Source organism: Enoplosus armatus, chromosome 9, assembly GCF_043641665.1.
Source record: "Enoplosus armatus isolate fEnoArm2 chromosome 9, fEnoArm2.hap1, whole genome shotgun sequence".
NCBI lineage: Eukaryota > Metazoa > Chordata > Actinopteri > Centrarchiformes > Enoplosidae > Enoplosus > Enoplosus armatus.
This window is the reverse complement of record NC_092188.1, coordinates 14,228,324-14,245,287: the sequence shown is the minus strand read 5'-3', so window position 1 is coordinate 14,245,287 and position 16,964 is coordinate 14,228,324. Positions and strand designations below refer to the sequence as shown.

Sequence of the window (16,964 nt, the reverse complement as noted above, 5' to 3'; positions counted from 1 at the left end):
CTGTGATTTCTAAACATTAAATCAATAAAGATCACCAATGGGATTCTGATTTCCAAAATGTATTGTGTATTTCTTGTGATATTTTAATGCCATTAAACCATTAACTCACATACAGTATATTTTCATTAGTGCATAGTAGGTATGCACTGCACTTGCAGCTGTTGAAACTCGTAGATAAAACTGGTTCCCGTAAACAGACCACAAAGATTTTGATCAGTATTTTTTTCCTGTGTATTAATCTTACACACAGGAAATATTGTTCACGTTTGAAAAACATATGATAAAAAAGGTGCTGATGTACGAATTAGACAAAGAGTTTATCAACAGCATCTGCTGCTTCTTGTTTTTGCCGATGTGTGAGGTGTGAATCAAGGATGCAAGCAAAGCCATACACAGCTTAACATATTGACTGTGGTGCAAATGTATCGTAAACATGACTTCAAGAACATGTGGATCAGAAAATTACAGGGGTTTTTTCTACTGAGAGTAATAACAAGTGGCAGTGCCGTTTCTTCTTACCAATGGAATAATCAAGTAACAATTTGTTTGCTAAAAGCCATAACCTATATGCCCAAGAACAGGACAAACACAAGCATAAGACTAAGTGGATGAATGTTTCAGTTATAAGTCATCTCAGGTACTTATCACCAGATGTTCTCTTCCCAGTCCTATCACAGCGTGTGTGTGGGGGGGTGTGGGTCTACACATGCAACTGAGGGTCAAGAGTGTGTGATCCACATATAAAAGCCAGAGTCCTACACAGCTGAGACAAGACTACTCAGGGACGTGAATCACGACCGAGACATGGCCATGTTCTTGCTTGTCAGTTGTTTTGCTCTTGTGGCCTCTGCACTGGGTGAGTGACTGCCGGTTTACCACCAGATGATGCCTTTATCTGGAGGAAATGTTTCTATGGTAGTGTAGTAACTATTGTGGGTCTCATTCTCACTTAACGTTTGACTGATTGTAAACACATTAATATACTTTCTGGTAAATATGCCGTCTGATAATTTTTTGATTGTGTGACTTGGCCTTAGGGTGTGGAGTACCTGCTATCAAGCCCCAAGTGAACGGATACAACAAGATTGTAAATGGGCAGAACGCTGTGTCTGGGTCCTGGCCCTGGCAGGTTTCGCTTCAGGTAGTCTAAGTAATGTACCCTCCTCAGCCACTGTAGTTTTGCTACAATCCTAAACCTTTGTGTCATTCAGATTAAAAAATGTCATTCAGAAAAGATTGTAAATATGCATCTTCTCACTCCTAGGATGGTAGGGGATTCCACTTCTGTGGAGGATCCCTGATCAACCAGTACTGGGTTGTCACTGCTGCTCACTGCCGCGTGTCGTAAGTAATTTTGAGGTGTCCCATATCCACATGAAAAAAAAATCCCAACATTGCCATCTCTATGATCACTCCTCTGTCTGTTTTCATTCTCTCTAGTCCCAGAAACCACAGAGTTATCTTGGGAGAACATGATCGTCAGTACAACAGTGAGCAAATTCAGGTCAAGTCAATTTCCAGGGTAAGCGACACCAGAACTGTAAAATGTAATATTTTACCTGAATTACTAATTTCCTGGGTAGATGTGTCACTGCACTGCAATTATGCAAAATGGCATTATATTGCCTTATGATTTATGCTCACCTCTTCATCCAGGCCATCACTCACCCCTACTACAACACCCAGAACTTCAACAATGACATCACCCTTCTGAAGCTGTCGTCCCCAGTGCAGATGACATCCCGTGTGTCTCCTGTGTGCCTGGCCTCCTCCAGCACCAGCATCCCCTCTGGAACCACATGTGTCACCACTGGGTGGGGCAGGACCAGCCAAACCTGTGAGTGGGCGACTGCTTTCTAAGTCTTACATGCAGGGTACATTTACAAACAGACACAGGGATGGACAGTTACATTTCCACGAAGGGAAAATATAAAGGCACTGCAAAATACCCACCATACCTCTCTAAGAATGATGTAAAAGACTTGTTTGTGCAGCTGGGACTCATCCCCATTTCTTCACTGTTCTCAGCAAGCCCCCGCTACCTCCAGCAGACTGCCCTGCCTCTGCTCAGCCCTGCTCAGTGCAAGCAGTACTGGGGTTCTAACAGAATCACTGATGCCATGATCTGTGCTGGCGCTTCTGGAGTGTCCTCCTGTCAGGTAACAACCCTTTCTAACAACCATTTCAAAGCCTGAAATACAGATTTTTCTTCAATGTTTCTTCAAAACAACAATCAGCTGCCAGTCAGTTATAAACTAATTGTTCATGATGAACTAATAATAATATTCTATATATTTGTAAATGACAAATTATTTGTTGATATATAAGCATCAGTTAATGATGTAAATTAAAATGATTAATAAACATAAGTGAATTAACAAGTAATTTGTAAATGAATAATTACTTAAACATTTTCAAATATTATACACATAATGTCCAAATTGATAATGGATAGTTCAATATTTTCAAAAAGTATGTCTTTGCGACAAATCTGTTCTCAAATGAATTTGAAACTAAAGGCAGGCCAGCCCACATCCTGTATAAAGCTGCACAGAACACAAAGTCCCCTCAATGCATCACTATCAAGCAATATCAAGAGCTTGATAAAAGCTTTTTAACTATTACATGACCCCATGCATGCTCTTATTTCTCTGATTTTAGGGTGACTCTGGTGGCCCTCTGGTCTGTGAGAACAGTGGAGTGTGGTCCCTTGTGGGTATTGTGTCCTGGGGCACCTCTAACTGCAACGTGCGCACCCCTGCCGTGTACGCCCGTGTGTCCTACCTACGCAGATGGATCGACCAGATTGTTGCTTCCAACTAACGAGCAACCGCGCAAAATCTGCAATACACACGTGGTTTCATTTTTCCCACACTTCATCATCCTGCTCCTCACTGTGATTAACGAGTGATTCTATACAGCGTCATTACTGGTTACTACTTCTATTGACTTTGAATGGTAGCAACCACACACTGTACTGCATTTGTGAGAAATCATGAATAAAATATAACTCTTACACATGGTTTTCATGTTTTACATTCATGCGAGTCATGAGTGTGACTCATAAAGTCTGTGTGTAGTGTGTGTGTGTGTGTGTGTGTGTGTGTGTGTGTGTGATCGGGTGGAAGGGGTCAAACAAGGTACTGCGCAGCATACAACAAACACACAGGGTTTGAAAAAATAAATGCTTTTCAATATAATGAAAAATACAACACAAGAGCCCTGCAATAAATACTACGCTTGTGAAACTTATATTCTAAGGTTCCTGTTATTCTGTTGTTATGGCTTAATACCTTGTTGCAAAGCCATGGCGGCAGCAGAAGTACAGTCTCATTGGCAGCTGAATTAGGTGAGAAGGAGGAGTAATCAGAGAGAGAGAGAATGAGTACAGGCAGAACCAAACACATATCAACTTAGACTCTCGTTGCACCAGACAAAATGACTACTGGTAAGATATTCTAACCATATACTTGCATAGTTTTTAAATTGCATTAGCAGAACGGTGGTCTACCATAATATCTTGCTAAACTGATCTAAAATAGACATGCATAAACCTTATACCTTTTGTTAACTTTTAGTTAATAGGTATTGTTTTCTGATCATAACAGGAAGTGAGTGAAATGAGTGGAATAGTCAATCTGCAATTTAGTGCAAAGTATTCTGTAACTACTTCATCCAGTCTTGTACTTTAGTGGGAGCCAATGTTGCATAGACCGTGTGCCAGGACAGGAGCACTACAAAATCATACTACATTTAATTAAAAACTGATCATTTACATTGTGAAAGTAGTCAAAAATTTTGTTTTCTCAGTGCATATTGCAGATTGTGTTCCTTATGTCTATGGTAACACATTTCTATTTTTTTCATTAGGTAATAATTCCACTGTTGCTCAAACGGGGTTGGATGTGGCTATCAGAAACGTGCGTGTAGCCTCCCTGGTCATCTACTGTGTGATATTCATGGTTGGAACTCTGGGCAATGGTCTGGTCATCTACGTGACAGGCTTCAGGATGAAGAGAACAGTCAACTCAGTTTGGTTTCTCAACTTGGCCCTGGCTGACTTCCTCTTTACGGCTTTCCTGATTTTCTCGATCATCTCTCTCTCTCAGCATCACCAATGGCATTTCGGAAGTATCATGTGCAAGCTGAACAGCTTAGTGAATGTAGTCAACATGTTTGCCAGTATCTTTCTTCTGACAGCCATAAGTCTGGATCGTTGTCTGTCAATCTGGGTGGTGGTGTGGGCACAAAACAAGCGCACCGTCCGCAAAACTCAGCTCACATGTGCTGTCATCTGGGTGACTGCTGTGGTCTGCAGCATCCCTTATATCACTTTTCGTAATCTTAAACAGAAAAATGGAAAGACATACTGTGGTTATGATCAAGCAACCCACACACGAAACTTGAGTCTCGCTATTTTTCGCTTTGTGATGGGCTTCCTCATCCCATTCCTGGTGATATTTGTTTGTTATGTGGCTATAGGTGTTCGTGCAGGGCGCCTGCAGAGGACCAAGAAACGGAGACCTCGCCGGATTATTTTCTCTGTCGTTCTTGCATTCTTCATCTGCTGGTTGCCCTTCCATGTTGTGCAGTTCATAGACCTAATCAGTGCTGGTAGCCCGAATCTCAAGAACACTGTTAGGATTGGAGGTACTCTGACTGTGTGTCTGGCTTTTACGAACAGCTGCCTGAACCCCATTCTCTATGTTTTCATGTGTGATGAATTCCAGAAGAAGCTGAAGCAGTCCATATGCTTTGTCCTAGAGAGTGCCCTGGCAGAGGACCACTTGTCATTTATGTCCTCTCGCTCCTTGTCGTCACACTTTTCCCGGGTTTCCCGGAAGTCTGACTCTACTGCACCTTTGGAGAGGAAAGACACAAGCTCTTCCTTAACCTTCACAGAAAGCAAAGTGGTCATCTCTGAGGAGAGAGAGACACTGAGCGCTGATTAAGACCTCCACATCTGACAGGCAATGTAAATATAATGGATCCACATTTTTTTTAAAACCAAACTTGTAATCAATGGTGAGAAAAGTGGAGCACAAATTGAAAATGACATGTTAAATTGATTTGGACAGTACATCTATGCACAGAAAGACATGAGTAGAATATTAAAGCGCCTACTCACGAACAGATGTTTTCTTTTATGGTATAGGACTCACTTAGATCCCCCAACACCCTTTCCTTACTAGTACATGTAGTTTGATGGCATTGCATAGCTCTCAATGTTATACGTCTAATCAGTCGGAATAATTGAAATCACCTGTGTGGGTGTACTGCAGCTTTGAGATGTAAATATTAAGTGTCTTTGTGCAACAATGAATGAAAAACCTTTAAAGCTAATTATACCATCTAACTGCAACCTTCAAGACAGACTTGCCTATAATTCACTTGATAAAGAGTTTATGACTGCATGCCTTTGATGCACCAGCTTATTTACCCATGGTTATTGACAGGCTTACTGTCCATAACAGCATCTATGATACTGTCACACAAGACTGAACTTTAATAATTCAGCTGTATGCATTGCAAAAGGGAATAAAAAACGTGTTGCTGATGAGCTGTTCTCTTTCTTCCAAGAGTCCACGAGTTCACACTACTCACCGGTGTTTTATCTTACAGGATACCACAATGGTATATGCTTGATTTCTTGCAATTGTAAAATGGAACATAAAAAACACTCTCAGATGACTTAAAGGCACACTACAAATCAAAGTCAGTTTAAAATAAGGAAATTAAATCTGACTTGTTTGTATCACAGCAGCACTGACTTCCTCAATTATGCATTCTAAACTACAAAGTGTATGAATTAAGACAATTCCAGAGGAAACAAAAAGGTACTCATAAATGTAGTCTATGCAACTTTTCAATTACATTCCTAATATCAAATATTTGCCCTCTTTCAAAACATAGGTCTTTCTTCAGAAGTTAACTCTTCACTTTTTATAAACCAACAGAGCACACACTTCAGTGCAGCTTGAAAGTAACAGAATAGTTACATGGTTTCAATAACTGTGCTCCAGAACATTTCATGTCAATGTTCAATGCAGCCATTTATTCAGACATGTACACTGAATGTTTATGAATAAAAACACATCACACTAGAAGACGCCCCCTCACACAAATTGAACAACAAACTTGAACATCCTTCAAAATATTTTTTTCTGCGATGCATAGGACATATGGTCTACTTGAGGCTCAAGGTTCTGTTCATGTTTTCTATGAGTCTGATTGAGTTGATGGCAGGTGTATTGAAACATTGACTCCTACGCCATGGATCCTTTCCAGCTGCATGGAGTCCATTCTGTGCTAGAGAGCTACAGGCCAGTTAGCGATCATAGAGCTCCTTCATCTCCTTAAGGACCTTGATACTCTCGCTGTATCTTAACTGGTTCTTGTTCGAGCACTCCTTCCATCTGAAAACAAAAAACAATATGGTTCAGCTCAACTCATTCCAAAGATTAAGCTTGCCAACACACTCACATAAGTCGCACATTATGACCAGACTTCATCACAGCAACAATTCAAGTAAGTTGTTGTAAACCCTTTTATACCAAAATGTAGAAACCACTTTTCCCAGTTTCTAACTTTGAGAATGCAGTCTCATCCAATAGACTTAGACTTTTAATTAATCCCACAGCGGGGAAATTTACACGTCACAGCAGCAAAGACAGAAAGGTGCAGAAACACACAGCAGACAGCACTGTGTCAATAAGAATTAGAAGTATTTTTTTTAAAAAGAAAAAACAATATACAAATAATAAATACAGATATAAAAAATATGGGGGACAAAAATAAATATATACACGGAAAAATATAAAGTATGTACAAATTGTGCAGATTTATGTGCAGTTAAACAGTCATATGCTCATGTTCTAATCCACTTGTATCCAACATGCTCAAATACAGCATACAAGAGAGAAGAGTTGTGCGACAAACCTAATTTTGTGTACCTAATTTGGCTAATCCATGCTTCCCAACAAGCAAGTTGAGCCATAAGCACCAAGGGACAACATGACACCATGAGTGAAACCCTGACCTCGAGGTGGGTTGTGTATAGTATACAGGTCAATGAAAATGTGAGTTGCTTTTTATGACGAACATACTTCTGCCTTATCTTTTTCCAACGTTCCATGTGGTCACATATGAGAGAACCTGACACAGGAACTGAATCTGTTAACTGTGAAAAGAGAAAATGTTCAGATTTAGTTAGTTATAGTTAATTAGTTCACTTTAACTAATGAATTTGATGCAAGAACAGATGAGTGCCGTTTAATATTACTAAGTAAAAAAAACACCATCAGTAATTCTCCTACACTATTCAGTACCTTGGTAACAGTGGGTTTTTCGGTCTGTGGGATCCTGAGGTTGATGGGTTCACCAGAGGTGCTGACTGGACAGGAGGTTGGAGGGGGGAGTCTGTACACATTCTGACCTTTGCCATTGATCATGTCTGTAACCTGGCAAAAGAAAGACATTTGGAAAAAGGAAGTGGAACAATCATTTTGTGTAAACAAACACACATGCTTTCTACATACTGTGGGGAAACCCTGATAGTGACATCAATACTGCCGACAATTCTATCATCATTAACGTGACGTTTAGAGGGCACTGTGAACACATCACAAAGCTCCCGTCTTCATTAGCAGTTTTTTATTGCTTAGCCACAAAGGAGCTCCCTTATGATGGTCAGACAGAGGCAGAATGTGCTAGTGGCTTGTAACAGCTTAATGTAACTGTGCCATAGTCCACCAATGTTAGGTTTTGTCAATTCTCAGTCAACTGTCCTGAGCTTCCAGCCTTCTTGTGTTTGTGGTATTTTTAAATGTATTTTATATCAATGCTATTGCAGAGTCCTAAAAAGTTACATGATACAGATCACTGTTCAGTGTTTGTTAGGTCTGATCAAATCCAACACATAGTGTGAGGTAATCTTAATATATATCTGCTCCATAAATAGTATTCCTGCAAAGTTTGATGCAATATCGAACTAATACCGTTTGCCGTAATATTTTTGACTACAATAATAGTAAGTTAGAAACTTAAAAGACACCATTCTCGCCTACAGTGGAGTGTTTCACGCTGAAAAGAAGACTTTTCGTGTTATAACTTTAAAGCAGTACAGGATTTTTTTTTTACTTTTTCGGGATGGCTGCACATTTTAATTAAAATTGAAGTTATGCAACATAACTGTAGGTACTCACCTCTTCCTCTACCATGCTATGTGGGGGGCTTGGGGAAGCAGCTGGCTCTCGAACAGAGGGATTGTTTCTCATCCAGGCACGACAGATGGGATACAATGGGGTGCTGTTGTTGAACTGAGCCAGATCCACACTGCGATCAAACAGCTTAATAATGTAGGAATCTAGTAAATGGCAAGATAAAAAAAAGGTAAGGAATTGTACAATGAAGTAAAAGGCAAAGTGATCACAAAGTAACTGAATGACAAGAAGAACAAATACTACGATGTAATTTCTTGCGGAATTATTTTCAGTGTTTGCACTAAGTTTACTTTGTTTATGCTGATTGCTCTCTGGTAAGCCCTCATCCATCTCTTTTCGCTTCTTCCTCCGGTGCTGTGGAAATCGAGCTGATGGCCTGAAAAATCAAAACAAGGATGGGGACTTTATAGCATGTAGGGAAATGCACTAAAGTTACTGCTTTTTAAAATCTATTATGGTGTGTAGACATGCAACTTATCAATGTTAATATACAAATCATTGACAGGACCATAGTGAGATGTTTTTTGAGTTACGGTCAGCTCTTATTGAAAAATATACACTTGCCTTTTTCCAGCAGATGATGGAGACAAATCCCTAGAGATAGCAAGTGGAACATGAAATCCAAAAATAAGCTTTTACACTAATTAATATATCAGATATTCACTAACTTCACAGCACCAGCTACAGTTTGTCATACATTCTACAAAATTTAACAAACACATTTGAAATCCAAATCATTGATCCATACTTGTTTAGAGAGTCCACCGATATTTTTCCAGTATCACCCTCATTTTGCTCTCTGTTCAAAATACAATGATATTAGTTTGACTGGAAAGTAATCACAATAATTAGATAAGTTTCAAATACTAATAATAATTTTACTGACCTTTCATTTTCACTCCTCTCCACCAGTCCCTTTAACACAGAATCCAATCTGCTGCGTGCACCAGTCCCATCTGAATCTGCATTAGCAATAATAAAAGTTGTAAACAGTGGGTGCTTTATTTAAACTAATTAATGACTATTATTGTATATTACAACACGGAGTTCATACTGAATGCACGAGACATTCTCATAGTTTATTACTGAATTTGAGTAGAGACTATAATAAGACTACAATGGACTGAGTCAGGAAGACTTTTAAATCAAGAGCAACTTCTTACCTGGCCTTTCGGTCTTGATCTTGACGTGGTGCATTATCTCCACCTTTCTGTATATTATATGTAATTGGGAAAACACTGAGTTTTACAACCACACGTTCACTGTCGGTAACCGAAATGTCGTTAGGTTGTTAACGACTCGTAACTACTACTTAAGAATACGAAGGTAGGAGTGCTACAGGTCGTTTACTTATTAACGTTAGCCGTGGACCGTTTACAATCAGTTAGCCACCTTCTGCGTTCTCAGTAACCATTGGATAACGTTAACGCTAGTTCGCAAGCCCAACTTTAACTACGTTTACCTATTACAACGATTAGCTGACTAACATTTATCCATAGCGGTTTCCACACACTCGCTGAAAATATACTGTAAACCGGCCGTTTTATTATTATATCGGACCGTAGCGCTTACTAGACTATATCGCCGTTGCTAACTTAACGCTAGCTTGTTTTTAACAGACCAACGACTAGCCTTTTGCAGACTTTCCTCTTCCGCGCGCTGCCGGCTTTCTATTAACTGATTGGCGCTTGTGTAGCGAGAACATTCTACGTGATTGGGTAAATTGAATGTCCATCATATGAACTCGGTGCCTATTGGCTGTATGTCTGGTAGTAAATAACGATCGGCATAAACAGTGACGCTTGCTTCTGGTTTCATCGACAATGTTATATTTGTCAAAAAGAACAAAGTAATCATGTTTTCAGTTTAAAAGTTGGACTTGTTGGATTAATAGATCTTCAACATGTCCGCTGTAGCAGTTTAATTTGCTATCTTTTGGACAATATGTGTCGTACTAGCGTTTAATTCCATAGTAACTTTCTTTTGTGGACATGCTAAATCAGCTCGGAAGGCCGGGGGATTATGTGGTGTTCGTCTTTCTAAATTAGTGATAACTGTAACTAACAGTAAGACATAAGTAACGTCGTCAGTCAGACATGCCGAACCAGCCATAACTTATTGACAAAGAGCTCCGGTAGGACCAGACATAAATCTGACAAGCTCTACTCTGCACCTTGTCTTATGGTCTGTTATGAATCGCCGATGACGGTCTAAAGCTGTAATGAAATCCAGGTAAGATCTGAAAATCACATTTTGTATAGTACCCTGGCCTAAACAATAGTTACAGTTGGTCATAAGTGTTGTTTTTACAGTGGGCCTGTGTTCACAAGGCAGAATCCCTTCCAGCCAGCATCCAAAGTGGGGAAGGCACACTACCACCCATCCCACAACCAGTCCCTGTCAAGGAATAAGAAAAAAACAGTAGGTTTTGAAATAAATTTGACATATACTGCAAGACACATCTGATTCTCATTTTGCCTCCCTAAGTCAACATGTCTTTAACTTTTTTTTTTTGCAGACTGTGAGTCCTGTACATTCAAACCAGCAATCCACTCCACGGTTACACACTATGAGCCCAAAGAGCCAACGGCTGCTCGAGAAACGTGACCACCGTTGTGGCGCCTCAGATGTACAACCTGTTTTTGCGGAGTCCTGGCCCTCCATTGACTGTGGATCTTCTCTTGCCAGCACCACAACCTCATTTGACATGGAGACACCCAAACATTCTGCGAGAGCAGGAAAATCCACAGTTTCCTCAGAGCTAGGAGTTCAGCAGGATTCAGTGCTGGCAAAGTATGCTTTAGTTTCATAGAGTCAAACATAGTAGTGCCTATGCCCTAAGTTGTCCTCTTAAACAGAACTGTAACCTTTTTTTTTTTCTTTTTTTTTTACAATGAAAAGGCATGACTAAACATCACAATGTCATGGTAACAAAGACTGGACTGGAAGATATAGAAACTGGTCAGTGGTTCTTTTATGTTACTATTTGAACCAACATTGACCTTTGCTGTCCCAGGTACATAGAACGCTTTCGCCATGGTCAACCGCAGAGTCGAGAGGAGCGCCAGCAGATGGCATCTGCCATTGGAGAGGAGCAGCTGCCTTTTTGGTGGATGTCACCCTCATCTTTACCCTCCAGTTCAACACCGGCTAAAACAGACAAAGGTACATTGTTTCACTCATTGCAAGCTTATTGGGGGTTTTTTTAATGTAGGGGTAATTAACTGTTACCTAATTTTCAATGAAGAAAGCCACCTTTCTGTGGAATCCCTTCCTCTGAACAGACGTTATCCAGCCTCTGAAAGATGACCGTGGACCTGACATTTTCTGTTCAGCTGGACAGTGTCGACGTGACAGATCCCCTTCCCCATGCAGAGGATTTGTGAGTTTACTGCAAATGAGCCACAATATAGCCTTTTATTGTCTTTCTTTACTAAATAGAAATAATAAGTGTATGGTTAGTAGGAAATGTCTAAACTTACCTACAAATGTATATTTATTTCTTTGTTTCTATTTCTACACCCGACGCTATTCAATCTTGTTTTTATTCTTTGTGTATGTTGTTATAATGCACTATTGGGTCTGCACCCTGCCCTGGTTTATGACAGGTTTGTCTGAATCTCCACGAAGCAGAATGTCTGTAGGAGAGACACCTTATTCCAACTAAGTGTTTATATAAATATTTGCATTTCAACACCACACCACATGTCCATTTGGAAACCTCAGTGTTTTCCTGGGAAGCCATTGTTTATGCAGCCATGTTTGATACATTTATGGCTTGTTCAGCCTGCTCGTGTCAAATGTATCACCCTCACAAAATGATATAAGAACGTCACTATATTTGTTAGTAATGTAAAGCCAGATAATGTGACTGATTAGATTTTTTTTAATAAATGTAATCATCTAGTTTTATTCATTTCCACATTATTGTGAGTGTTCTTTGGATTGAGATATCAAGAGCAAAACTGTGGGTTATTGAGTGTTCTGCCTGTTCCTTTTGTTTCTCAGATTTTGTCAGACACTTCCCTGGTTGAATTCGATGACACAGAGATACTACACCTTCAAGAAAGAGCCAACAGACTTCTGCTGAGAGAGTAAGAAGACCAGCTAGTATCATCAATGAGTGATTCATAATTAATTAATTCCTTAATTTGTAAGTAACCTTTTGTCTTTTTCAAGCAGTGAATGTACTCTGAGTGATGGATCTATCCATGTCAGCTCAGAGGGCCTGGGATGCTCTGATTTCTCTTCTCCAGTCAGCATAGATGAGCCAGTGCGAAGACCTTCGATTCCCAGTGTAATCAAATTTACCACTGGTAAGGCAAGAGTGTCCAATTTAAACTTACTGAATGCCGTTCCTCCTTATGCAACTTGTGGTAGATGATTCCTCTTTTTTTTCATGCTTGATATTTTAAACTGTACTGTTGTGTCAGTGTAATTGTGCAATGTGTGTGCCAACTCAGACTCTGTTCAAGTGGCGTCCTCCCAAAAATCCTCTGTCATTCCATCTCTGGTGCCCTCCACACGCCCGGAAGAGGACATCTTGTTCCAGTGGCGTTTAAGGAGAAAGATTGAGCAGTCCAGGGAGTGGCCCCAGTCCCTGCAACACTCCAGTCTTCATGGTCCCACGTTTAGCTGGCAGGCCCCTAGTATAAGCCATGCCTCAGGCAGTGGACAGGCTTACAAGGTTGGAGTCATAATGTATGATATTCACTTTTTTCATATTTATTTCAGATTTACAGAATGATTTTAATTTCCTCTTTCTTGCACCATCTATAGCAACAGCAGAGTACTCAACCTCCTGAGTTCTCGCCAAAAACTACACATCCACACATCACTGCTCCCCAGCCTGAAACGAAAGAAGCCCATCGATCATGTCCCCCAGCTTCAGGTCCCCCTCCCTTCCCTGCCTTTGTTGTCTCTGGCTCTTCAGCCTCTCAGCCACAGGCTATTGCCCATGTTCCTGCCCACATGCATTTACTCTGTGATGTCTTGCCCTGTCCCATCCAGTCATATCATCCTTGCACACAACAAAACATTTCACAAAGTATAGATGAGTCTCAGACCAAAGTTGTCTGTAAAAACACCCAAGTCCCTGTTAACTCAATGAATACCTTCACTGATGAGCCTATTCGTGAACACATGTCATCCCCACCACCTGCTTCACCTGGAGCTATAGAAGGAGAGGGGCCTAGTCACCACAAAAGATCTGAGAGGAACAAGAAAGAGAAAGCCCAGACAAAAGAGTCCAAGAAGAAGACCACAATGTCCTCCAGAAAGCAGAAGAAATCAACAAGGTCAAGTATTGAAACATGTACATTGTGCAAAATTCAAGTCTGAATGCTTAATGTACATTTTCTTTGCAGATATACTGTGGATAGGGAACATGCAGATGGCCCTGGCTCTACACACAGGAGTTCTTCACATCAAAGAGTTCCCAAAAAGGTCATGCCATGGGCAGAGCAGCAGCAACAGGAGGGACGGCAGGAGATTTCCAATGAGAGCTGCACCGGTGATCGTGCACCACTGCCTTCTCCAATCCACAGTGCCTTAGGACGGGTCAGCACAAACTATATGTAGTTTGATTAATACAAGTGACATTTTGTCTCAATGTTTTTCCTGCAGTCATAATAACTTGCCAGCAGTATATGTGATGAACTGTCATTTGTTAGGATTTATATATTTCAGATTTGATATTCATTCTTGTTTGAAACCCAGACTTGAGTTCTTGTGGGAAATTATCCTTCCAAGCTATCTGCTGGAGATGGACTGTATGTGAGATATTGTCTTAATAACTCATTTATGATTTGTAGGTTTTCATTACTAATCATGTTAGAATAACTTGAACGGTGCTGCCATCACTTGGATTTTTTAGAAGTCATACATTAGCATCTGATTTTAAGGTGCAATGTCATTAGGGTAATTAAATGTTGCATTAACCAGTAGGGTGTTCTCATTGGGCCTTGACAGGCAGTTTCAGAGGTATTGTTCCCTACGGTGGAGTCATCTCCTGCACAAAGGACCCCTGTCTTGTCAGTTTCTCCTCCTCGCGCTGCCTCTGCTCCTCCACGATCCTCAGTACCTCCCTGCAATGAACAGAACTCTATGGAAGTCATTTCACAGCTGCTGCAAGAGGCTGAAGGTGAGCTCATGGCAGTAAAGAGCACCAACCTTTACCCTGTAGTTAATTGTGGAGAATGTATTCTGACCTGAATAGACATTCCAAAACCCTTCAGGTCAAAACCCCTTGAACTTTCCATCTTTTTTTGTGCATGCTGTTTGTGTGTGTGGGGCTGGTAACATTTGTGATCCATATTGAATTTTTCTGTAGTCATAACTGCATACTGCTTGTGGGGGATTAAATAATAAAACAATAACCTATAGTCTTGCTCCTCTATCTATGTACATGCTGGTAATATTCCATGATCAACCCTCTCCTTGGATGCTCATTACCTTCAAAAGTACTGTTTTTTTTTTTTCTTTTTCAGATTCAGATGAAAAGGAGTTTGAAGGTGACCCTTTATTACAAGTCCTTCGCAAACAGAGGAAATGGGTAAAGGAGCAGATCAGGTAAGATAATAACGATTACATCAATAATATAAATTAAATTACTTAGCTAGCCAAATTGATTGTATTCATTCATGTAAAATGGTGTTCCTAGAAGGCTGTTAATCTTCAGATCCTATGAAATGTAGCTCTTATGCTCTTTTATTACAAATTCTAGAAAAAATAATCTACTATATTTTTCCTTTTAGTGAAGTGGACTCTATGTTGAATGAATTCCAGGATGAGCAACAAGTTACTTGAACACTGGCAAGAGTCACTTGAAGTAGTCGATTTTTTTTATTTTTATAAAGAAATAAAGCTTTTGTACTTTTTTGAAGAAGATATATTTCCACATTAAAGAGTTTCGAGATATGTATGTGTGCATCATTAATCACAATCATAATACAGTGCATTTTACAAAGGTTGCACAAAAAACACAGAATATTTACAAAGACTGGTTCCTTGAAACATTATGTAAGATTGATGAGTAATAGCAGAGCAGTATATACAAACCTCAGAGAGCAGGGAATAATAAAACAGTGCCAGGAAACAGAACAAATGTGTGTTTTGGCACATGCTGAGTGTTGCTGTGACTGGAGGAGCCTAAAGTTTTTCTGTTTATGCCTGTGTGTTCACAAAGGCTTGTGTGACATTTGTTTTCATACATGGTGAGGATAGCAGAGATAGGTACTAATGTGATTAGGTCATGATTCTTGAGTTCTTGGTTTGCAGCATTGGTGCAGATATGATAAGGATGCCATCTGGAGAGACCGCTGACTCCAAAGCCATGGTGTGCACTCCCTTTGGGATTCGGTAGCGCCGGTTAAACTGCCGTGTTGTACACCCTGGACCATCCTTCTGACAAAACATAGAGATGAATAGTTTAGAGGAAGTATAGAGGATGACACAAGTCAAAACTATTGTAAATAAACCAAACAATACAGCAACGTTCTTCCCAGAATACCAACCTTTTTCTCTTCATGCTTCCCTTGCACTTCTACAAAGTCTCCTATGACTTTGACCATTAGGTCCTGTGGGTTGAAGTCCTTTACATCAACTTGAACTGTAAAACCGCTGTCATCACAGTTCACCTACCAATATAAATACTGTATATTATTACATAGACAAAAAAAAACCTTTGCCACCAAGCACTTATTAGATATCCTTAATATTTGAGCATGAAAGCTCATTCTTGACCTTGGAAACAGTAGTTTGACAAAACTGTTCTTCTTCGTCAACTGCATCTCAGACTATAAGATGCAGTTAAAAGCTCTGGCAAAAGCTACTAAGTGGACCTTCAGTCAGTGCTGTTTTTGTTAATATATATAGATTTTTCAATTTAAAAATGAGGGGACTACTTTTGACACAGATGGAGTAGATTCTCAGCCTATTGAACAAGTTACCATTGTAAATGGCTTTTTCATGCATTTCTATTGAGCCAAAATAAATGCAATAAACTGTTTGTCTTTTTACATTTCTGCAATACCTAGTAACTTAAATTACCTACCTCTGCAGAGCTGGTATTATCGGTCTCTGGAATTAGTAACTTCGGGGACCACTTATATTGTCCATAGGTACCATTCAGCCTAGGAAGAAGAGGTGGTAAAACCTTCTCCCATGGGATACCACCAGCTGGCAGAGTGGGTGGCAGGATGAAGTCCATTTCTAATCAATAGAAAAGAAAAAAGAATAGGATAGTTGACTTGACAGCAGTTGAGGCAATTACTGCATGTCAGACAACAAGGCATACAACACTGGCCACAACTTACCTCTTCTTAAATTCCCTGACCAAAAAAGCAAAGGGGAAAGGACAGCCCCTATTTAACCGCTTGTGTGAAGTCCTGAGCGAGGCGCAGTGAGGATGATGATGAGCTGGTGCGCCCGTCTGTCTGACACCGAGCTGCTCGCCCTCCGGGTGTTATACTGCCTGGCTGTTATTGTGTGTGTGTGTGTGTGTGTGTTTTATACTTGAGTTACATAATGAGTTGGGAATTCATAGTGGGGCACCTTGCTCCTGTTATGTTCTGGGCTAATGCGTACCCTTGGGTGCTCAGGCGGGTCCATATAGGATAAGAGTGTATTGTTTTGGGGGTGACGCAGCTGTTGCGGGCTTATTGGCAATTAACGTGTTTTTCAGCCATTGCCAATATTGTAGCCTCCAGTTTATTCCGAGGGCTGACGGCACCAATACGAACA

The 16,964-nt window shown here is 40.2% G+C and overlaps 5 protein-coding genes across 6 annotated transcripts; 3 read left to right on the top strand and 2 right to left on the bottom strand.

Moving 5' to 3' along the window:
* The first annotated feature begins 706 nt into the window (after positions 1 to 706).
* Positions 707 to 2,823, top strand: LOC139289753 (chymotrypsin-like protease CTRL-1). The gene is made up of 7 exons (XM_070911373.1): positions 707 to 856; positions 1,038 to 1,141; positions 1,265 to 1,344; positions 1,441 to 1,522; positions 1,657 to 1,837; positions 2,029 to 2,159; positions 2,662 to 2,823. The coding sequence occupies exons 1-7, from the start codon at positions 805 to 807 to the stop codon at positions 2,821 to 2,823; spliced, it is 792 nt and encodes a 263-aa protein (XP_070767474.1). The 5' UTR covers positions 707 to 804.
* A 615-nt stretch (positions 2,824 to 3,438) lies between these two features.
* On the top strand, positions 3,439 to 5,560 carry LOC139290175 (chemerin-like receptor 1). The gene is made up of 2 exons (XM_070911871.1): positions 3,439 to 3,448; positions 3,871 to 5,560. Exons 1-2 carry the CDS (start codon positions 3,439 to 3,441, stop codon positions 4,950 to 4,952), a joined length of 1,092 nt encoding a protein of 363 aa, XP_070767972.1. The 3' UTR covers positions 4,953 to 5,560.
* Positions 5,561 to 6,033: 473 nt separating this feature from the next.
* Positions 6,034 to 9,818, bottom strand: lin37 (lin-37 DREAM MuvB core complex component). The gene is made up of 9 exons (XM_070911374.1): positions 9,386 to 9,818; positions 9,109 to 9,184; positions 8,971 to 9,021; positions 8,787 to 8,816; positions 8,513 to 8,598; positions 8,205 to 8,365; positions 7,329 to 7,460; positions 7,107 to 7,180; positions 6,034 to 6,416 (listed from the first exon to the last, which is right to left on the bottom strand). The coding sequence occupies exons 1-9, from the start codon at positions 9,417 to 9,419 to the stop codon at positions 6,329 to 6,331; spliced, it is 732 nt and encodes a 243-aa protein (XP_070767475.1). The 5' UTR covers positions 9,420 to 9,818; the 3' UTR covers positions 6,034 to 6,328.
* Positions 9,819 to 10,171: 353 nt separating this feature from the next.
* proser3 (proline and serine rich 3) lies at positions 10,172 to 15,130 on the top strand. The gene is made up of 13 exons (XM_070911369.1): positions 10,172 to 10,454; positions 10,535 to 10,643; positions 10,741 to 11,015; positions 11,239 to 11,387; positions 11,507 to 11,604; positions 12,231 to 12,316; positions 12,405 to 12,538; positions 12,686 to 12,909; positions 13,002 to 13,519; positions 13,589 to 13,781; positions 14,193 to 14,364; positions 14,711 to 14,792; positions 14,978 to 15,130. Exons 1-13 carry the CDS (start codon positions 10,444 to 10,446, stop codon positions 15,027 to 15,029), a joined length of 2,103 nt encoding a protein of 700 aa, XP_070767470.1. The 5' UTR covers positions 10,172 to 10,443; the 3' UTR covers positions 15,030 to 15,130.
* Positions 15,131 to 15,231: 101 nt separating this feature from the next.
* hspb6 (heat shock protein, alpha-crystallin-related, b6) lies at positions 15,232 to 16,651 on the bottom strand. Of its 2 annotated transcripts, none has more exons than XM_070911377.1 (4): positions 16,538 to 16,651; positions 16,276 to 16,433; positions 15,737 to 15,859; positions 15,232 to 15,626 (listed from the first exon to the last, which is right to left on the bottom strand). In XM_070911377.1, the coding sequence occupies exons 2-4, from the start codon at positions 16,429 to 16,431 to the stop codon at positions 15,468 to 15,470; spliced, it is 438 nt and encodes a 145-aa protein (XP_070767478.1). In that variant the 5' UTR covers positions 16,432 to 16,433; positions 16,538 to 16,651; the 3' UTR covers positions 15,232 to 15,467. The 2 variants fall into 2 exon arrangements, with proteins under 2 accessions (XP_070767478.1, XP_070767479.1); XM_070911378.1 differs by having other exon boundaries at positions 15,232 to 15,623.
* Between the last annotated feature and the right edge of the window lie 313 nt (positions 16,652 to 16,964).